Genomic DNA, 23,368 nt, shown 5'->3' on the forward strand with positions numbered 1-23,368 from the left:
TTTCCGAATCCGCTATAAATGCACTTCTGAATTTTTTTAACAAGATACTGTTACAAGGGAAAATATCGGAGGCCTGGAAACAAGCTATTATTGTACCCTTTTTGAAAACCGGAAAGCCACCGACACCTCCCGGTAGTTATAGGCCAATAGCCCTTACCAGCTGTCTGGCGAAATCTTTCGAGAGCATTCTGAATATTAGATTGATGTTTATTCTAGACTCCCGTGAACTACTCGGCATCCATCAATGTGGTTTTAAAAAAACGTGCTCTACAACTGATCACCTCATTCGACTTGAAAACACAATTCGAGAGGCATTCATCCATAGACAACACTGCCTTGCCGTCTTCTTTGATCTAGACAAGGCTTATGATACTACCTGGAGGTATGGCATTCTCCGCGACCTAGTAGATCTGGGCATTCGCGGCAGGATGTTAAACTGCCTGCGGGACTTTTTGTCCAACCGTTCCTTCCATGTGCGCCTCGGTTCAACTCTCTCAAGGAAGTTCAGTCAGGAAAATGGGGTACCACAAGGGTGTATCTTAAGCACTACACTCTTTATTGTAAAAATGAATTCCCTAGCACAAATAATCCCGAAATCCATTATGTATTCAGTTTACGTTGATGATCTCCAGATAGCTTGCACATCATCAAGCGTATCAACATGCGAGAGGCAAGTACAGTTAACAATAAATAAACTAGCAACATGGGCAGATAAAAATGGGTTCCAGTTTTCTCCACAGAAAACAGTGGCCGTTATGTTCTCGCTGAAGCGAGGTTTACAGGCTGATCCCACCCTACACCTTAATTAAACCGAACCCCCAGTAAAAAACGAGCACAAATTTCTTGGCATTACATTTGACAAAAAGCTAACATTCCTACCTCACATAAACACGGTGAAAAACAAGGCCTCTAGAGCACTCAATATACTTAAAGTCCTTTCACGGAAACGCTGGGGCTCTGATAGGGCATGCCTTCTACAAATATACCGCTCCGTCATACGCTCCTCCTTAGACTATGGGTGTATAGTGTATGGCTCCGCTAGATCATCATATTTGAAACTATTGGACCCAGTACACAATTTAGGTTTACGCTTGTCAACTGGTGCCTACAGGACGTCGCCCATAACCAGTTTGTATGTAGAAACTAACGAACCCCCACTTGCCGACAGAAGAAGCATGCTGACATGCTCGTATGTTCTAAAAATCCGTTCCTTGCCAAAACATATATGTTACCCAATAGTTAGCAAATGCCCATCTAGAATATTATTCACAAACAAACCCCAGGCTATCAGACCACTCCTTCTCCGTTTTGAAGAGAAATTACAAGAGTTGCATGTAACGGACACACTGCCTGGTATTGCGCAGAAACCCGATCCACTGCCACCATGGTATTGCTTGCCTTCTGTTTGTGACTTCTCATTAACACGTTTTCAGAAAAAACTAACGCCGCAGGAACATATATTACAAGAATATTTAGCACTAAAAGAAAAATATGTGGAATATACAGCATTTTACACCGATGGTTCCAAAGCTGCACACTACGTGGGATGTGCTGTGATACAGAATAGCTGGGAAGAAATAGTACGGCTGCCGCAATGTGCATCAATTCTCACTGCAGAGAGTCATGCAATTTCCATGGCTGTGGAAAGAATATTACATGAAAACATTGAAAACAGCATCATTTATACAGACTCACTAAGCATACTTACAGCACTTCTGCCTAGGAATGCAGTTCTGCCAATAATCGGTGACATCCTACACGACATAACAGAAGCCGCGAGGCGGGGACAAAACATCAAATTTTGTTGGGTGCCGAGCCACGTAGGAATCTGTGGAAATGAGAAAGCAGACGAGAGTGCAGCGAAATCTCGAAATAAGCAAATCAAAAACATAAGAATTCCTTACAGAGATTGCATGAAATTTGTGTGCCATAAACTGAAACAAAAGTGGCAGTCCGCATGGAACAATCAAACGAACAATAAGCTACGCCTTGTAAAACCCATCATCGAAGAGTGGAAGTCATGTTCACACCAAGAACGCTTTATTGAAGTTGTCTTATGTCGACTCCGCATTGGACACACGCACCTCACCCATAATTACTTGCTGACAAAAAAAGACAAGCGTGTTTGTGACAAATGCGGAGACGAACTCACAGTGGCCCACATTTTACTCTCCTGCAGGCAACTTGAGACATTGAGAAAAAAATATTTTACGCCATTTTACAGCGAATGCATTCCTTTTCATCCTTCATTGATTTTAAGCGAAGATGCACTGGTTGGCACAATTCATATATTTAGCTTTTTAAAAGAAACCAGTTTTCTTGAAAAATTGTAAAGCCTGACCTTGTTCTCTTTCACATCCAGTAACACACCTCATCCACCTTCTCATGTCTGAGAAGAACGCTGAGGTGTTTATTTAATTTGTTGGAATCCTCGGGGTCCTCAATCAGAAAAGGACCTTTTGAGGTTACCCAGCTTTTCCCTACATTATACCTTGCTGTTGGCGCATGATGGCCTTCGTTGCTTATGCGCCATTAAACTCAACATCAACAACATCAACAACAATCTTCTTCAACGGAGCACAGGCGCGGTAATATTATACACTCAAATAAAGCGCATTTCTGGTTTTTGAGCAATTGTCTATGCCAATCGTTCCTGTGAAGAATTTCGCAATATTTAGTCATCATGACCTCCTGGCTGCGAATAGTTTGACGTGTTTTCGTACTGAAGAAAGATCCTCAGCGGTGAGAGCTGCTAATTCGTAACGAAAAACATCGAAATCGGGACAGGAGCACACGCTGCCTCCTTTACCTCACGCTCCCTCAGCACACTTTTGCGCTTTCGTTGAGTGTTCTGCAGTGTCCCAGCCTCTATAATACGAAATTTCAGCGGACTAACATGTTTTTCGTTTATTTTGCTAACTAGTGCATCACCGGGTTTCCCAAATTCTCCTTTATGCATGTCCATATATTATCCTGATCTAATGTTTGCCTTGGCCGCAAGGGGGCGTCGCCCCCAACTTTTTGCGCTACAAGAAAATTGATAATCACGCCCGCTTCTTGTTGTTGCAGGAAAACGACACGGAGAAAGTGCGCGGATTGATCAACGTAAGTGCTCCGAAAAATCGAATGATCTTTCTCAATTTTCTCATCTGTTACGGAGACGTATGTGCCCCAGAGAAACCTGGAGTAACTACGAAAATTATTGTGTGCTATACCTAAAATTCGCGCCGAGTTCTGCCGAAATGGCCCTGACATGCGGGTGGCAGTTTGAAGGGGTAGTGTTTGATCTCTCTCGTCGGTAATGTATTTGTGAAACGGGCTTTGAGGAAAGACGGTGCTGCCAATTTCAAGCGGTACAGAGGTGGTAATACATGTTTAATTCTAGTTACGCTAACCGCAACCCTTTTTTGCTAGAGCAGAAATAGCCTGCACATCTGCTTTTTGCTAATGCCAACGTTAGAAAGCTGGTATTGGTTGTGTGAGAATATCTCCAGCTTGTGGTTTGATATCGTGAGCATGGGCACGTTGCCCCATTCAAAACAAAAGAAGGTCGTGTACCTTGAGGGGCATAGCTATTTGCCGCAAAAGTGCAGCAGGATGTCGAGCCACTGGGAAAGTCATCGCCTTCTCCTGTGTGACGATGGAATTTTGACACACTAAGTTTTACATGCCGCAAATCATCACAGTCTGCTAGCTGTCATCAGTGAGTCGACATTTTGACCATTTGTTGTTGTTGTTGTTGTTGTTGTTGTTGTTGTTGTTGTTGTTGTTGTTGTCTTCGGAGCAGTTCAATGCGGTGATCTGTTTGCTCCTTGGTTATTTGCAGTGCACCAACTACGACGTTGAATACAAAGTCCAAGCACTGACGGCTGCACTCAACGATGCCGTGGCGGCCACGCTTCCCGAAGAGGATCGCGACCAAAGCTTGTGTACGTTGACAACCGCTTGCCTTTGTGTTTTTTTAGTGTTTCTCTCCTGTCTGTTCTGTGGCGCTGAGAACTAATTTAAAAACTTTGGCGTGGTTTGAAGACTGACGAGGAGGCAAGCAGAGGTGGCTCTCGATGGATAGCTCATATATTTTACGTCTGACCAACACAGCATAACTCGGTGTAAATTCGAAAGCTGTAAAATTGTGCAGAACCCAGCTCACAATTGATGTCGACGGTAATAATATTAGGATTAAAGCAATTTAGTGACACGGCCTAGTACCACCACTGAAACACGTCATATATAAGACCTGGCTCGTCTCGTGCTTCTGATTATTATTATTGTTATTATTATTATTATTATTATTATTATTATTATTATTATTATTATTATTATTATTATTATTATTATTATTATTATTATTATTATTATTATTATTATTATTATTATTATTATTATTATTATTATTATTATTATTATTATTATTTCTTGTCATTCCCTTTGAAACTTGATGACAAATAGGCACTTAGACTCCTTGAGTTATTCAGGTATGCTATACATGCTTCTCCTTCTACCATCTTTGCATCACATCTCCTTAATCTTTTTTCTTCTTCGAAACTTTTCTATCTTGTACCACTACCTATGATTGTAACGGATCCGGTCATATCAATCTCTTTCCAGCTTTTTTCTCCGAATATTTTATATGTATTTTGCTTATCTCGACTGCTGACCGGTTTTATGCTTCCGCCCACTTTAAATCCAAGCGCTTCTGGAAGGTGTACGCTACCTACTGGTCTCGCTAGGCGAATCCCTTCACATAACACTAGGATTTGCTGAGCTGCCTCAACATTTTTTGCAGCATACACGTGGCTTATCTTGTTGCGAGTATTTGCTCCGGTATGTTTTTCTCCTTAGGCAACCAGATTGAGCCTCAAATAGCAAGGCTTTGCAGTTGGTATTGTACAGATTTTCCCTTCTAAATTCTTTTTTCTCATTCTTGTAACCCTCCATAAGTTATTTTCATCCTTTTCATCCAATTCACTGTCTCTGTTTCTCTTATATTATTTTGCTGGCCCCTGGTTGACCATTTACACCTTTAATTACCCCGTGCTTGGCTGCCTCTAGACACACTGCGCCATCCGACAGGCGTATGACACGTATGGGAATATATATATAAAGATTTTTATGAACGTACGAGTATATGGCACTGATTCGGTTCCACCCATCACCGTAATTTTTTTTTTTGTAAATGCACATACCTAGTGACCCAAGTTTGCGTGAGTAAAATTCGTTTGAACACTGATTTATTTCAACTGTTTACATACGGCCGGTACGATCGCCATTTCGCACCCTCCTCGCATGCTCAGCTACAATCCCTACAGTCGCTGACTCAGACACGCACATGTGATCATCTTATCACGCTTCACAGAACTGTCAGTTCTATTCATGTCTCTGTACCTATATCTTTCGTCACCAGCTCTGTGCGCAGCGCCAAGCGCACTGATTCGATGAACATTGTCCCGCTTAGGTCGCAACTGAACTGCTTTAAATTTTCTTTCCTTCCCTCAACAATCGAATTGTGGAACAAGCTTGATGGATCCGTTAGACGACTACTCAGGGAACAATTTTCTGTAGAAGTGAAAAAAATATATGTTCTGGTCGTAATTATTAGTTCACTTAACTTTGATCTGCAGTATGTAAACCTGTTCTGCTTTTTTGTGTGATCAATTGACCTGTTATATTCTGCAAACGTGTTCTTGTATCTTCGAAGTTTTGTACTGACCCACCCCCTGCTATGTCTCGTGTGGAGACAGCAGTATCAGTAAATAAAAATAAAGAAATAATAATACTTTAGTCATTTTTTTTCGTGTTTGCTTCGGTATGGTACGTAGACTCTTAACTTTACGCCTTAACTGACCTGTCAATCCCTATCCAGATTTTTTTTTAGGGGAATGTCCTATTTGAATCATAAGCAGCTTGAGTGGCAGACTTCGTTGTTTTGTCCCAATCCTAATAATTTGACTAAAGTATGCTCAACTTACTGCTTGAGCGATCTAGCGGTTTTGATCTCAGTGAATCGGCCGGCCCAGTTGCGAGCCTTTGTTTCGCGTTCATTGCTGACACTTGTTTTTTGTTGTTGTTCTAGCTGTTACAGAGTTCATTGTGCGGTGGTGCTCCAATGGATATCCTCTTCCGGCGAATCTCTACAATTACACATGCGAGGAGTACCTGGCTATGGTGACGGTCACTTGCGCAGCACCAGTTACTATGAGTGTTCCTGACGTCAATGGCCTGGGAAATGTAAGAGAGATGATCGATAGTCGGTATAATATAACTGACTTTTCAACTTTCACACTTAGAACTTTTCGCATGTGTTAGTCCCTGTTCTTTCCGCTAGGACACTTTCTGATAAACTGGGTAAAATTGTCTTTCACCCGAGACTCATGAGAAGCTACAGAGCAAACCCAGATGGCTTTTCTTTTCAGAAAGAATGCTCCGGGCGCTTCAATAATGAGCCTTAGCCAGGCTATCGAAGCTGGGACCAACGCTTTTCTTGGGGCCCCCAGTTCCTTATCATCTCAGCTAGCCAATACATGTTTCTGTTCATACAAAATATTTATTGCAGAGAGTGTAGCATTACTTTTAGAATTACACTTCACATAGCAAGTACATCGGACTTCAACGCATTAGAAAAATTACAAACATTGAATGTTGGGCTAGCTGCTAATGTACACTTATAGGTAAAGCAGTAACTGCAGAAAACAACCGAAAAGGCGCTCACTGTCTATGCATGTGCGTCTTCGTTTGCATTTTGTGATTATTTCGCTAACCGTACACAAGGCTTGAGAAGGACCCGGAAAGCACGTTGGATATAACTAGCTGCGGAATGAAAAAAAAACAGAATAACACTTTCATATTGGCACCTAAAAATGTAGGCGGCGACAGACAACTAAACAAGATTAGGTACCAGTACGGTTGAAATTGAGTTGTTTCATGTATGCCTCTTAGGTGAACAATCATTCAACTAAACTGTACTTTCCAGCAAACAATGTGCTCAGCTTACCACGAGGCTAGAAGATGCCACCGCGAGACCGGATTACCTCACAATTCAAATCACAAGAACACTGAACGCGTAAAGAACAATAAGTAACACTACAACAGGCCACTTTTTACCAGCAGAAGAGTGTAAGCTTGGCTTTTTGATAAAACATGTTTTGAAGTTTTGATAACAACGCAAGGACACCCAAGGGGACATGGGAGACGGGGGACACTTCAGCGCTCTGTTCTCCATTCTGTCCCCTCTGGTGTCATGGCGTTATCATAACTTTAAAGCATGTATTGCTAACGCCGTAAGCAACTATCATTTGGAGAACTTGCACTGCGTTATAGGACACGTATGGTGTAGGACACTTCGTCTGTGTCACTATGTCGTCTGAAAGAATACAAAGCAGATGTTGCTTACAATGCACTTAAGTCAGTAAGGATTTCGCATCCTGATAATTGATGTTTTTCTTCTCCTTTTACTTGAAAGTGCGCTGAGGAAAACTCAATCCAAAACCTCTGCATGGAAGGAGACAGCGTCACAGTAAGTATGGCGACACGTTGCCTTAGGTTGCTTTTTGCTGTTTTTTTATAAATGAAAACCTTTGGGCGGTCATATCCCTTGACACGTGGCACGATGCGATGCAACTGCTACATGTCGTGACGGCTGGTGGAATGCAACACAAACGCAATGCAAATTTTGCACGCATCGACGCTACGTGGCGCACACATCACGTCACGTGACAAAATGAGAACAAGGTGAAAGCAGCAGCCAACGTTGCGGCAAGCAGACTTGGTATTTCACGACAAAAATAGACAAGTCCACTTGTCGAAATGTTGGCTCCCGTTTTCTCCTTGTTCTCGTTTTGGTCGTCGTCTTGTACTTTCATCTCCCGCATTCTCCGTGTGGTCCCTGGATGACGATGCTGCTTCTGCCGCTAATGATGATGATGACGACGATGATGATGATGATTATGATGATGATGATGATTCATTGGCATCTCCTTTGGGACGGGGTGGTGACAAACATTCACCTCTAGCCTGCTTGCTTTAATCGGTTGTGCTATACATGTTTTACGTTCTAGCATTTTTGTATACGTCTGCTAATTCTTCGTCGTCTTGCCCGAAACTCCTACCTTGTACCGCTAGCTACGCAACTGTTACATGGTGTGTCCCCTGGTGTAATAATATGCAACTGCAATGAAAAGTATGCAAGTGTAGAGGTGTCGCGGCGCGCATGTGACACCGCGTGCGCTAGGACGCGTGTATAGGGCTTGTTTCTGCTGCAGGCTTGCAAGCGCTGGCGTGGCTCTGTGGTAGAGTAGCCGACTCCCGCGCAGAGTACCCGGGTGATAGCTAGCTGCCACGAACGCACAACATCGCCAAGTGAAACGACTATTGCAATGAGCCCACAGCCGATCATTTATTTATTATTTATTTATACAATACTGCAGGCCCAAATGAGGGCCCAAGCAGGAGGGGCAGAATACATAAATATTTGCGTATGCACGTACTTATATATACATACAGACATGAAAAGAAAATACAAAAGCAATGCAACATACGTAAATATTATAAGAAAACAAAAACTGAAAGCGACGACTAATAAGATTAAGAGAAGGTACACTGGAGGAAGGCAGCTTGACAAACATTAGAACAGTATCACACGCATATATGAGCACTGGCAACCACTATCGAGAGAGCGAAAAAAATACCAGAAGTTGAACGAGCGCTCATTGCAAAATACTGAATAGAATAAGGATGATGTGGAAGGTATTATACAATATTCACGTGTAAAAAAAGAAGAAAACAGTAACAAGGTTTGCCCATATGGCAATACCCCCAGTATCACAGACACAAGCGGTCAATAGAATCGGTGTTTATCAATTGTGATAATGGCAGGCTGTTCCAATCTGTTACAGTGCGAGGGAAGAATGAAAACTTGAAAAGGTTAGTTCGGGTGTTATAAGGCGTCAAGGAATCAGCGTGACGATGCCGTGTTCGGCGCGCTGTAAGTGGTTTAACATAAGCCTGCGGCTGGAGGGACAAACAGTTGTTTTTAAGCAAGAAAAGAAATTTCAGGCGTTGTATTTTCCTGCGTAGTTGTAGCGTTTGGATATTATGTTGAATCATTAGGCTAGTAGGAGAGTCACTCAGTCTATATTTAGAAAAAATAAACCTGACAGCTTTACGCTGGACCATCTCTAAAGTGTTAATGTTAATTTTCTTATAGGGATCCCAGACAATGCATGCATATTCCAGTTTCGGTCGGATGAGTGAAGTGTAAGCCAGTAATCTAGTACTAGAGGGAGCGCGCTTTAGTTTGTGCCTGAGAAGACAAAGTTTCCTGAAAGACGAGTTACATACGTTAGAAATGTGCCTATTCCAGCTGAGGTCACTGGTTATTGTGATTCCAAGATAGTTATATTGGCTGACCTTGGTCAGTGGTTCCGTGCCGAGGTTATAGACAAACGACATTTTATTTATTTTTTTTTGTTATGGACATATAAACAGTTTTTTCTCTGTTCAATTCCATACCCCACCGACTGCACCAGGAAAGAATGTTTTGAAGGTCAGAGTTAAGCATTAATTGATCATCGTGACAAGTAACCTCGTTAAACAACACACAATCGTCAGCAAAAAGCCTAACTTGAACGGGATGAGAAATTTCGTTAGTGATGTCGTTTATGTAAATTAGAAATAGTAAAGGTCCTAGCACGCTACCTTGAGGTACTCCAGAGGTTACTGAAAGTTCGTTAGAAGAGTAATTATCAATTGAAACGAACTGCTTGCGATTAGACAGATAAGCCGCCACCCAGTTAATAATATAGGCTGGAAGATCTATTGACTGTAATTTTTCTATAAGTTTATTGTGAGGTACAAGGTCAAACGCTTTCTTAAAGTCTAAAAATATTACGTCAATTTGGCTTGACTTGTCAAGAGCACTTGCAAAGTTGTGAATAATTGTGGTTAATTGTGTCACAGTAGAAAAACCCTTCCGGAAACCATGCTGATGAGGAGATAGTACGTTGTTGTCACTTAGGAATTTGGTTATTTCATTAGCTATAATATGTTCGATTAACTTGCAACATGATGAAGTTAATGAGATAGGACGATAACTAGTTACAAGGGTTACTAGGGTACTAGTTACTAGTCGCCCACTACAGCGTGATTCTTAATCGTGCCGTGATTTTGCCACGTAAAACACAGGAATCTAATTTTGACGCGCTAATGCAATATCTGTTAGGCCAGATTAGTGCAAGCCACGTCTTAGGTTTGACTGTTGATGCTCTGTAAGTATGCCTGTTATTGTCATTGATAGTTTATTGAGAATTTCATTGAGAAAATCATTGAGAATTTATTGAGGAGCATTGTTCACTGGGCACGTAAAATATGGCGCGCGTAATTATTGCGTTGCGATTGTGGGACGTTTGGTTGCCCAGGTAAGGTCAGGCAGCGCTTACGTTTTTACGAGAAATGGCTCAGGAAAAATTTTTTCACTTTCGTTTCACCACAAAACTTCGATTTTATTTTATTTATTTTTCTACAGTGGCAGACTTTCGTGGACCTGATTGCCCTGTTGAGGGTAAGCAAATTTTATTTCCGTGCCTAGGCCATGCCGAAAACGAGGAGAGAGGTGTAGTTATAACGCCCTCGGGCTTTTACCAGCTCGCGAAAATGTTTGTCACTTTCTGTCAATTTTGAGAAAGTAGGGGAAGCAGTGAATTTGCTCACTCGAGAGGAATTATCCACCTGTCAATTCATCGAAGCTTTTTAGAGCGCAGCTCTTTGGCGTCCGTTTCTGGGTTTCGCGTCGTCGTCGGCGTTGTCGTCGGCCTCGTAACCAGCTCCGCCCCCCTTTCATCCCCCCAGCGCTAGCAGCGACCGACTGATACCGCTGGATGCTGCTGACGCCGCTAGAGAGTCAAGATAACGTGACTGCATAGAACACCGTCGCCGCCATGCAGAAAGAGGAGGAAAGGGTCCCCCCCCCCTGTTCTTGTGTGGCGGATAGGGTGCTCTTCAGTTGCCGACGCGCCGGTTATTTCACGTAGGCCCCGGCACGTCGACGAATACGTGACCACCTTCCCACGGCTAGACCTGGTTCTTAGCGCTGCGGAAGCGAGGGTATCATATTGTTTGTGTCGGCATCGGCGGCGTTGTCCCTGAAACCAACTCCGCAGCTGGGGTTGACTCACTATCGGCGTCAGCGGCATCAGTCAGTCGCTGCTATCTCTTCCCTCCTCCCTTCATCGTGTTGTCCGCTTGCTGCGCGCGCTTCTGCCCCCATCGTTTGCCGCTGGGTGTACACGCCGCCCCCCTCCCCCCTCTTCCTGCGAGTCTCCGGTTGTCAAAGCGCCGGCTCGAACTTAATTCCTTTCTTCGCTCCTCCTCCAATGCAACCCCTGTGCGGTGGCAATCAGAGACCCAGATCGGTGGCGGCGGATCTGTATATGTGCACCGCCCGAGCCGAAATTGCCGCTGCCGTTCGCCCTGTGCGGTGGCAATCAGAGAGCCAGATCGGTGGCGGCGGATCTGTATATGTGCACCGCCCGAGCCGAAATTGCCGCTGCCGTTCGCCACTGCGAAATTATCTGCCAGTTCTTTCTGAGCCATGAGCGAGACGACCGATGGAAGTCCTCCGTCTGCTGCTGCTGCTGCTGCTGCTGCTAAACGAGCTGCCAGAGCAGAGGCCCAGCGCCGTCGCCGTCAGAATCCAGAGGTGCGTGCCGCCGAAGCAGAAGCTTACCGTCGCCGCCGTCGAGATGATCCAGGAGTATGCGTCGCCGAAGCAGAGGCTAAGCGCCGCCGCCGAGAAGACCCTGCCGTTCGCGCCGCCGAAGCGGAGGCTCATCGCCGCCGTCGAGAGCAACCAGCAGTAAGCGAGGCTGAAGCAGAAGCTCATCGCCGCCGCCGAGAAGACCCTGTAGTTCGCGCCGCCGAAGCGGAGGCTCATCGCCGCCGTCGAGAGCAACCAGCAGTAAGCGAGGCTGAAGCAGAAGCTCATCGCCGCCGCCGAGAAGACCCTGCCGTTCGCACCGCCGAAGCGGAGGCTCATCGCCGCCGTCGAGAGCAACCAGCAGTAAGCGAGGCTGAAGCAGAAGCTCATCGCCGTCGCAGAGAAGACTCTACCGTTCGCGCGGCCGAGGCCGAGGCCAAACGCAAACAAAGGCTCGCAAACAGCTGCGCTCAAATTTCGCATTAGGAAGTAACGTAATCGTGGGTAATTTTTTTTTCAACCTTAAATATTCGCCTTTCTGACTTCAGATAAGCCACGCGTATTCATGTATTAGTAGGACGGTAGAAAGTGGCGCACTATAAAAACCACAACTTATAGGCGTGGCACAAGCCAAGCCAAGAGGAGTGCCGGTAGTCTTTCCGGTTTTCTTGAGGATTTGTTAGGCGCCGTAAACGGTCGGCAACTCAAGCTCAACGACTAGAACCTTACGAAGCCTCTTGTGACTGTTTGTTGGGATAGACTATTCGACCATTTTTTTTTATGTTTGAAAGCGTGTCCGGTCAGGGTTGATTTCTTGCTCTATAGTTTATTGCGATTAACTGAAGCTAATAGACTGACGAACAGATTGCTCTGTGTAAATATATTTAAACCTAACGCTTTCACTGTACTTTTGTAACGGTAAACCACAGGTAGTAGGTTTAGTTTGATAAATTTGCTCGCGTAAGTGGTGGAAAAGTTTTCACTCATCACGGGTGGCCTCATAGTGGACCGTGATGTTCATCGAACTTCACAACAATTGTAGCAGTGCTAATATCCCAGTTAGCTTCGCACTAATTCGTTCAAGTTATATTGTTTCGCGGTCCTCTTCACGAAAGCTTTGCTTCACATATATTCGAAGACGTGCATTGCATATGCATAATTTCCTTCGCCTTCTTTTTCAGTGCGTTTACTTTAGCATCATACCAATACTCCCGTATCCGGAATATCCGGAATACTGACGAAGATGCCACCCAAAACCTCCAAGGACGGGCAAGGCCTTATATCATGCACAGCAGGAACTGTAGATAGAGATAACATGTATGCACATGTGAATTACAATGCATAGCATTCAATAAAGAAGACTGCAGCAAAAAATTTTGCCGTTGCGCTTTGTTCTTCAAGCCGAGAATAAGAGCAAGCGCGCCACTCGTTTCACTTCGGCAAATGACAGGTTTTGGTTGGTTCCATGGAGCACCAGCTCTGTAAAATATTACAGAGCTTGTGCTCCGTGGGACCAGCCAGAGCATTTGATGCAAATTGTTACATGCAAACTGGATGCAAAGTTAATGCAAAATGGATTCAAAATGGATGAAAACTACTGATGAAAATGGAACAAGAGCTCAAATACATACTTTCAAGGAGACACTGGGCACCTTCCAGAAAGTACAGCGAAGGTATACAAAACCCATCAACCCATAAAGGTTCACCGAAAATAAACCATCGCAATTGAATAAGAACTACCCCTTGTTGGGGCGGTTGAAGCTGGTGCCAGATAGAAGCTGGCATAACAGTTTTACCTGGCGTAGTTTTAAATATATATATATATATATATATATATATATATATATATATATATATATATATATATATATATATATATATATATATATATATATATGATGGGAGCCTCTAGAGATTTGCATATCATGAAGGTGGAGTGACTTCATCGAGGACACGCAGCTCCAATACAAAACTGTCCCTTTCAACCAGATATTATATCGGACTCCTCTTGGTATTTACAATACGTTTTCTACAGAAATGGTGTGCACATGCTGGAAAGAAAATTAAGCACATGGTAAAAATATATAGACTTCTTTCGTGCGCAATTAACAAGTCGCCATAATAATTCTGAATATTCCGCTCTCAAAGATATGTCGCTATTTCATAAACAGAAGCGAAATGCTCATTAGCAGTAGCTGTACTAGTAAATTGTTAGTTCATAATTTTCCTATACAATAATTAGAACTAGTGTTAGCAGAATTCGTAGAGGGCAACACACTGATCTTCCCGCTAAATATGCTGATCATTGCGCCGTTAGAGCAAAAGTGTCTGGTATTTATTTATTTGTTTGTTTGTTTGTTTGTTTGTTTGTTTGTTTGTTTGTTTGTTTGTTTGTTTGTTTGTTTGTTTGTTTGTTTGTTTGTTTGTTTATTGATTTATTTGTTTATCTGAGTACCTTAAGAGCCCGTTAGGGCATTGTACTCTCAGAGCTGCATGCGATAAGAGCTGGATGGTTGAGTAATATTATGAATGCGATGGCTTGGCTACATATACATAAACATGATCATGAATCGAAACAAAAACAAAACGTTGTACAGTTCTTGCTAAAGTAAGACAGCAGGGTTGCTTAAAGATAAGGTTATTCCTTTTTAGTTGACAATGTTACCTAAAGATAAAAAAGTTGGTGATCTGCGATGGTTGAAATGTCTCCATCAAGGTGATTCCAGCCATTTTGTCTTTTGGGAGAAACGAAAGAGCACATTATTACTAAATTCTGAGCGCAAACTACTCGAGCACAAGCTAAGGCACAAAAAAGGCAAGACACGGCGTTACTTGGAGTCGAAAGTATATTCTGAAGGTTAGAGATTATACAAACCCGACATCTCCTATGTCATCAAGCGTCAACCAACGGCATAAAAGCAAAAATAAACGAAAAACTAAACAACGCGAAATGACTATTTATTGGTGTTAGCTCGCCAAAAAATTTCCACATGTTAGGTCGTATCTAGGAAAGATGCTTTAGTGTCATGAAGCGCTATATAAGAATGACTGACACACCATGCCTCCTTTTACCTTATCTCGTAGGCCTCTACAGCTTCTCTTGTTGTTCCATCTTTGTGCTCATAAATGACTGGAGTATTATCAACCTTGGGTGTGCACTTACCTCTAGAGCTTGCAATGCATTTACGTGCATTGCAAGCTTTATGTCCGCAATCCCTTTTATGGAATCGTAATGCTCTTTCAGCGTAGCGTTAAGACGTCGGCCAGTTTGGCGCACATGTGCTTTTCCACACGGGAAAAGCACAGAGTACACCAGTGAAGTTGAGCATCAAAGAAATTGTTTACAAATGATTAACGCTGCAACCAGACCTATTCGTTACATCTGTAGTGCGGCTGCTCGACCTTTCACAACGCCTGAGCAACGCTGAACAAATGGTGGCGAGCTTATTCTTCGCAGAGAAAAACAACATTCATGCCACAGTGAGACACTAAGTCTTTCAAGCTATTCGGCAGACAGTGGACATAGAGGATGACGGCCTGCTTTTTCTTCTTAGTCCCGCAAGCATCGTGTGTACCCTTTTTCACTCCCTGCTTATTTGATCCTTCGAGCAAGTTTTTCCCCGACGCAGATACGACAGCCTGTAGGAAACCCGCCATCAGGAGTCAGGCTACTTGCCCTGGCACGCTGTCACATACTTTGTGGACGGACGACTTCAGCAAAGTGTTCCTTGGGCTAGACAGAGCTTTTTCTTCTTAGTCCCGCAAGCGTCGTGTGTACCCTTTTTCACTCCCTGCTTATTTGAACTTTCGAGGAAGTTTTTCCCCGACGCAGATATGACGGCCTGTAGGAACCCCGCCATCAGGAGTCAGGCTACTTGCCCTGACACACTGTCACATACTTTGTGGAGGGACGACTTCAGCAAAGTATTCCTTGGGCTAGACAGAGCTATACCATTCTTGATCAAAGTGGCTGGAACGAAAGTCCAGAATTGGCTTTTTCGTTATGCGCTGGTACTCCCAGCAAACATGGTCAGGCTCGAAGTACAACTGTAGGTCCAAGAACTGGATGCTAGATTCTCTTGCCATTTTACACGTGAACTTCAACTCCATTCCTTGCTCCTTGAAAAGTTTCAATATGTTCACCATTTGTAGAGAGCACTCATTTCCTTGAACAAGAATCAAGTAATATTGGCGTACTGAAGGGAGTAGTCCACGCAAACAATCGCCTGCATTATGATTGCGCATCGGTAAGGCCCAGTGAAAACGCACCGAGCGTATCAACGGGCTCACTTGCCCGCGAGGTGTTCGTAAATCGAAGTATGCTCAGCAACGTTCAATTTGACATTGGGCCAACTCAAGATCTCGAGTTGGCCCACACCCAAATGTCAAGTTAACCCACCGCCAAATTTAGGTGGGCCTCGCCCAAATTTCAATTTGGTGCACCCCCAAGTTTACGTTGGCCCACCACAAGTTTCAAGTTGGCCCACCCACAAATTCCAAGTTGGCCTAGCCACGAATTTCAGTCGACCCACCGCCAAATTTAAGTTGTCCCACCCCCAACTTTAAGTTGACCCACTACCAAGCTTAAGTTCGGCCACCCTCAATTTCAAGTCAGCCTACGCCCTAGCCAATTTAAGTTGGCCCGCTTCCAAATTTCAGTTAGCCCACCCTCAGGTTTCAACTTGGCCCACGCGGAAATTTCTGTTGGCCCACGTTCAAACTGTTGGCCCACCCCCAAGTTTAATCTGGCCCATGTGTAAATTTCAAGTTGGCCCGCATCAAAATTTCAGTTGGCCCACCTCCAGATTTCAAGTTGACTCGAACCCAAACTTCTAGTTCACCCACCCGCAAATTTCCCAACCACCCCCTACTGTGAGCTATTTTTTGCTTTAAATTGTTGCTTATCACTTACACGCTTCAAATCAGCTACATTTACGCTATCATAACGACTAAATGTGTTTGCAAATTGCGCATTTTTCTGCAGATACAAGGCATTACACTATTCGGGTGACAGTGCCGGGGAGCTAGCCAAAGAATGCTTCCCCCTTAAAACTTGTCAGGTCACTGGAGAAAAACCCTGACATTGCGTGGGTGCATTCGCCAGGAACAGTGAAAAAGGATTACGACTCTCGTCCGTGTAAAACCAGAGCGCTCGTTCTACGACTATGGAGAATCTCATAATAGAGCAACGATACATGCTGAGCGAGAAGACGCTTGTGATAGTGTTAACAATTTGCTCCAATGACAGAAGATTGAGCTGCATGGTTTTGGTGAATAAAGCCCACTTCAGCCACTCAGTGGCCGCCGTCACGATTGTACGCGATTTCTGTTCTTATTTTTACCCAATTTCACATACGTTCACGCCGAGGCACTTCCAACACAGAGAAAGAAAGCAAACAAGAGGGGACACGTGGCCAAAACTGGCAAGAGGATATACGTCAGGCTATAGTATTAACACCGACACTTTGCTGCCGCGAGCATCGAAAAAAGAAAGAGAATGAGAAATTAGGTTAAGAGAAATTTTTTTCATTTTTTTTTAATTCTTTCCCGGCAAAAGTAAATATATCTGAGTACACATTAAATTAAATTTTGCGGCTTACTTCCGTTACCTAGCGACAGGCGACTCGGCGAATGACGAGCCAGATGCATGCGTCATTCTTCAGACGCCGCCGAAGCGAGCGTGATACCGGCTGCGCATCTGAGCGTTGGCCTGTTCGGCGACCCATCTGCCTGTTTTTCTATTTTTTTATTTAGCCTGGTTTGGTGGGCTCCCGCCAAATTCTTGCGTTCTTTATGAACTTCGACACGGCAGCACTGCACTTTTGTACTACGGCAAGGTGAGAAATTTTGTTCTGCAGTCTGCGACGCATTTCCAGCAATTATGCTTACGGCACGGCACCTAGGCCAGGTTTGTGACGCAGTTAACGAAAAACATTGCGGACGTCGTGGCACAGTTAACTTGAGTTGCTGACTCGTACTGGGAGATGTTTGCGACGCTTTTTTCTATGAGCCCCAATATTATTCTAACTTATTTCCGTAGTTTTTTGGCCCGCTAGTCGCACAGGACGCTATGACGCAGTTTCGCGTGTACTGAATCTTACTGCGACAAGTTTTGGCGCTTTCCCTGACCCTCCCATTATTATTGCATTTCGCTACTTCTTGGGGCACTTTTCAAGCGCAGTGGGCGCGCCTGGCACTGAGACGCGGTTAGCGAAAAGCAACTCGGCCGTGGTGCGCAGTTAAGTGGTGAAGTTTCGCGCTTCAGTGCACTGACAGGACATGTTCTTCGCGCTTTCTCTGACGTCCAACATTGTTGAAAATTATTTTCGGTACTTTTTTGTTACTTATACGGCACGTTCGCCGTGCCTTTCATGACGCAGCGAAATGTAGCTCGGCCATGGTGACATAGTTGATTTGGCGCGTACTGAATCTTACTGCGACAAGTTTGCGGCAGTTTTTATGTCCCCGCAACAATTTAAGCCTTTCTTTCAGTACTCACGCTTGTCGAAAACGCGACGAGCAATTGCCAAGAGTGATAATACGGGATGTTGTTGCTTGCACCAGCAATACGCGCAAAAGATAACGCCAAGGAGCTCAAACGCCAGGAACTTGTAACGCGAAAATTCTGTCTTCGGAACGACTGAAGACAGGCTTTGCACCCACGCATTTGTTTTGTGTGCGAGTAGAAGGAATTCTGCGAGCGTCCGGCATGGTCTGGTAGAGAGCCTGTGTTGTGACCACCTCTGTGTATTCGTAGCGTACTATCGCGTCGTTTGTAGCCAAGTTCTCCTGGAAACGCGCAGTAGCCCGTGTATCAGTAGCTCTTAAAAGGCAAGACATAAGGCCCGGGAGGAGGGGAATGCTTGTAAATAAGATGTTATCGTGGTATGTACAGTCGCCCAAATCTTTAGCTGGTGTGCGGGAGCGGCGACTTTTCCGGGCGTGAGCGCCGTATGACGCGGCGAGGCTGGAAACAGCCTAGTAGACGATGGGCCCAGCTGAGCGCGCTTTGTCCGCATGCGCTTAGCCTCATACTGTTTCCAGCCTCGCGCCGTCAAACGGCGCTGACGCACGGAAAAGTCGTCGCTCCCGCACACCAGCTAAAGATTTGGGCGACTGTACGGTATTGTTTGCGATGTGTCGGGCATTTTCTGCGCCATGTATGTAAAAGCGTGCTGCTTTTGTTTGTAAAGACGCCCATGCACCACTTTCGCCTCTACACGCATTGTTCGTATATGTTAATACCAAAATGACACTTGCTTGTAATTTAATTTTTTTCAGCTGACGTCATCTGGTCGAGCTTCGTACGGGAATTACTGCTGCTTACCTGGTGCCACAACGTTGGATGAATGCACAAAAAGCCAGCAACGAGTATTTATATAATAAAATTAACATTTCCTCATTTCACAAGAAGTCTTGCGTCTTTCTCAACTCGTACGTGGCGCATATTCGATGGAGGCTTGTAAAGGTCGTTCGCAATAAATTTTACTTAATTAGAAGCAATAAAAAAAAGAAGCCGATTAGTGCAGAAGGCGTAACGCGTACCCGCTAGTGTTCAAAATGCGCGCGCCCAAAACCGAAACAGGAAGTGCAGTTCACGCTATGGTTCACGCATTAACGCCGTCAGCTTGGTTTATGGGTGCGTCCGCACATTTTCACTCCTTTCTCTATACTTCCAATTCGCTTTAAATAACTAAGTGAAATAAACTGTATAATGGGCACTTCGCCCTTTCGTCAGTTTGGTGTGGTAGCGGTGCTTGCATACTAATTCAGAAAACCGTGATACTGACTCAAGGTATCCCCAAGGTCCTTGCAAATACATTCTTTCAATATTGAACGAATCCCAACAATGGGAACATATCTTTAATACTTATATCCTTCGACATGAGTCTTTTAATGGAACAGAACTTTTCCCTGGATATAAAAGAACCAGCAGAGTAAATGTCATCAAAATCGCCGAATCGAGTTTGTTGCCGTGACGTTGCTGGAAGACGGCTATGTAGGGTTGCCAACTCTCAAGTTGAACTATACCGGGCGACAACTTTCTGTGACAGCACGGCCAGGGCTACGTGGGCGTGGCCTATGCACATGTGTTACTGCGCCAAGTAATCCGACCGTTTCACACGGGGTTTCGGTTTCGATTTCACCTGCGCATTCCGCGAAACCGCCTTGTTGATATCGTTGTCCCGTGAGCGTTAGGTTAATATGTGTGATTCGTGTGAGTAGCGTAAAGTGCAATGAGACGCGTTAAACATTTCTCCGAAGGATATATATATATATATATATATATATATATATATATATATATATATATATATATATATATATATATATATATGTATTTGTGTGTGTGTGTGTGTGTGTGTGTGTGTGTGTGTGTGTGTGTGCGCGCGCGCGTGCGTGTGTAACCTGTACCAACGGTAGTATGTGTGGTAGCGATCATAAAAATTTTGTGATTCGGCAATGAAGTACTCAATCGTCAGCTGACCTTGTTTGGGAAAGACACTATGTCTGTCATTATTCAATAACGCCTTCGATTATGCACTTAGCTGGTGAACGCGTAATAATTCACAAACGATTATAATGCCACTGGATTAGTAAACGCGTGTCACATATGCACAGGTACACCACACAATGTAGCGGTCGCTTCTGCGACGGTGTTCACAATCACGTGAGCTCTTCCACTCCACTCATCTCACTGTCACTCGCACCACTCTCGCTGCTCGAATCCGGTCCGAGTGAAATTACAAGCTGGTCGAGGCTTGCGTCAACGAGGCCAGCGGGCAGATTGACCAATCGTTTGCGGTTCTGCCACTTGGCTGGATTCGGTAGGGTGCAGGATAGCGCAGACCAGTCGATTGAGCTGGAGGATGAGACAGCTGTGAAGCGGCAATGAAACATACAAAATGAACTCCAACATTAGCCACTTCTTCGCGGACTATTGCCTGCACAGGTGGTGCTGTAGGCAAGTTGTTCGGCTCCCTGGGGCGGGAAAAAAGAAGGCTGCAGGAGCCATGACTAAGTTCTCGCCGCACTATCCGCGTCAGGTCACCTGATGACGATGGTCGCTGCACTGCTAGCCTGTCGTCACAAGGCGATGTCGCAGCTGTGTCCGGCAGACGTGCGAACGGCGTTGTAATGAGTTCGATCTTGGCCTGCTTAAAACGTTGACACTACTTTATATCCTCTACAGCTTCACAACTCTTGTACACGAGCAGACTGGAAATATCATCAGTGATGCCCTTCAGTACCTGCCCAACCTTGTCTGACTCAGCCATATTGCTGTCAGCCTTACTGCACAGAGCCAGCACGTCGTGGACGTAAGAGACGTATGATTCTGTGGACGTCCGGGCGCAGGTCGCTAGTTCTTTTCAGCGGTGCTCTTCCACCCGGCTGGACGGTCAAACAAGTGCTTCAGCTTCTGTTTGCACGTATCCCAGTCGTTAAGCTCTTTCTTGTGGTTATCATATCACACCCTCACCGTGTCTTGTAGGTAGAAGACCAATATAGCCAACATAATCGTCGGATATCCCAATTGTTGTGGGCACTTACACGCTCGTACGTGGCGATCCAGTCTTCTATGTCGGGGTGATCGGTGCCGCAGAATGTTCCTGGATCTCGCGGCGGAGTTAGCGCAACCGTCGAGGCTGCAGGCGTAGATGTGAACCGAGCCATGTCGGTCCTGTTTCGTCTGTCATGTCGTCCAGTCAACGGTGATGACCACTGCGGAGCTCCGTTGTTTCTCGCGGGTACCATGCAACTTTTCGCCAATTTATTACGTTGCGGAAGTCACATATAAAGATGTGTTTACAATACTGACACGAGAGACGACACATAAACACGGTGGCTGTCGAGAGCGATTCCACCTCCTACAGGTCAAATTGTCTTCTGCCACTCTTGGCTGCTCAGTAGCAATACCTTGGTTTTGGCAGATAAAACCATGACATATTATTTTTCATTTAATTTAATATGCTCAAAAGTCACGCGTCACTCCAATCTGCGTACAGAACGCAAAAGAAGAATGGCACAGTATTTAGGTGTTCGTATTAGCACACAATTACGTCATGCGTGGTTTCACGACACTTTTGTTCACGCGTCACTTTTGTTCAGCCAGCCTAAAAATATATTTTTTTTTTTCACGGGATAGTCCCACTGATAATTTGGGACATTACGTGGACACTAGAGTGCAAAATGGTTTCTTCTGTGGCAGTAGATTACCCTTCTACAACATCAAAAACACCACTCTTCCCACGATAGGAAGCTTGGTAAGGCAGACAAAGCGCAATGACAATAAACCGGGGGCGACACCTCCTTGAAGTTCGCGCGCCAACTCGCTGTGACGTCATGGATTTTGACAGCGTCTTCTAGGGCCTAGTTAATTTTTTAGCCGTAAAGGATCAACTACATTGTGTTTTAGAAAGAGCCAGAGATTGAACATAACGAGTCTCTGGAACTTTCGCTGAGCCAACGCTGCCTAAGTACGAAAAACATGCTTTGAAATTCGTAACGTCACAGTGACGTACTTGCGCTGGGGATTCCGCGCGAAATTTTAAAAAAATGCTCCAGCTTTCACCGTCATTTCCTCTCCTAATAATCAACCTATTATTTCGAAATTAACGACAGCAGTGTGCCCAGAGAACGCTTTATCCGTCTAAACTGATTCAGTGCTTTGCTTTCATCATCATCATCATCATCATCATCAGCCTGGCTATGACCACTGCAGGGTAAAGGCCTCGCCCATACTCCCCCTGTCATGTGCTAATTGTGGCCATGTCAACCCTGCAAGTTTCTTAGTTCAGTTAGTAATCCAGTTAGTAACCCTTAATGACCATCGGTTATCTTCCCTCCTCATTGCGTGCCCTGCCCTATCCCATTTTTTTTTTCTTGATTTCAACTAAGATGTCATTAACTTGCGTTTGTTCCCTCACCCAATCTGCTCTCTTCTTATCCCTTAACGTTACATCCATCATTACGTTAAGGATAAGTGTTGCTTTAGTGTCCCTTTAACACAGATCTGTGCATCCCTGTTTCAGCTCCGGGTAAGCCGAGGAACGTGTCCGTGAACAAGCGCGGAGGAGACCACTACCTGACTTGGCTTCCTCCGGCACAGTGGAACGGACCCCGTTCTGGCTATGAAGTGTGCGTCTCTTGTGCGCAAAGTAACGCCAGAGTCAACAGCACAATCGTCGCGGTCAAGGCGGACACGACGGAGCTCAAGATCCCACGCCTCAGCTCTGGCGTGCCGTGCACCTTGTCCGTCTACGCCTACAACCTGTACTTTGGCGAGCGTCTTGACGGAGAGAAAGTGAGAGTTCGCTTCACGCCTCCAAAGAAAGAGGATGCTTTCTCTATCGAGCCTTCGACGAAAGATTGACGCGTTTCGACGGTATCGTGCTGGTGGGGAGGAGTTCGCCTCAGTAAGGCTATAAGAATGAATAAAAGGTTAAAATTTTGAGCTCGCTTAAGTTTCGCCTTTAGGAGCGGAAGGCGATCGCATTCAAAGATCCCTGACTACTTCTCATGCTTCCCGGCAACTGGAACGTATGTAACCGCAATGCTTACCGGGAAACGCTGTCCGCGGACACTATGCTCGAAGGCGGGCTTTGTGTAGAAACGCGGCCTCTTGCGTGAGCCGCGATGCGGCGGAGGCGAGCGCCAGCTGGAGGTATTGCAAGGAAC

General features: G+C 44.8%; 2 protein-coding genes across 2 annotated transcripts in view; one reads left to right on the forward strand and one right to left on the reverse strand.

The window, feature by feature from the left end:
• Nucleotides 1–13,039, forward strand: part of LOC139050801 (uncharacterized) — a 33,284-nt gene extending 20,245 nt beyond the window's left edge. Inside the window, exons 5-10 of the mRNA XM_070527565.1 lie at nt 3,070–3,105; nt 3,827–3,929; nt 6,074–6,228; nt 7,460–7,513; nt 10,520–10,555; nt 12,871–13,039. Of these exons, the coding sequence (XP_070383666.1) occupies nt 3,070–3,105; nt 3,827–3,929; nt 6,074–6,228; nt 7,460–7,513; nt 10,520–10,555; nt 12,871–12,927 (441 nt within the window). The 3' untranslated portion in view covers nt 12,928–13,039. The remainder of the gene's footprint in view (nt 1–3,069; nt 3,106–3,826; nt 3,930–6,073; nt 6,229–7,459; nt 7,514–10,519; nt 10,556–12,870) is intronic.
• Nucleotides 1–23,368, reverse strand: part of LOC139050278 (venom metalloproteinase antarease TserMP_A-like) — a 118,892-nt gene that overhangs the window by 72,313 nt on the left and 23,211 nt on the right. The window lies entirely within an intron of this gene.

Source organism: Dermacentor albipictus, chromosome 10 (genome assembly GCF_038994185.2).
Source record: "Dermacentor albipictus isolate Rhodes 1998 colony chromosome 10, USDA_Dalb.pri_finalv2, whole genome shotgun sequence".
Taxonomy (NCBI): domain Eukaryota; kingdom Metazoa; phylum Arthropoda; class Arachnida; order Ixodida; family Ixodidae; genus Dermacentor; species Dermacentor albipictus.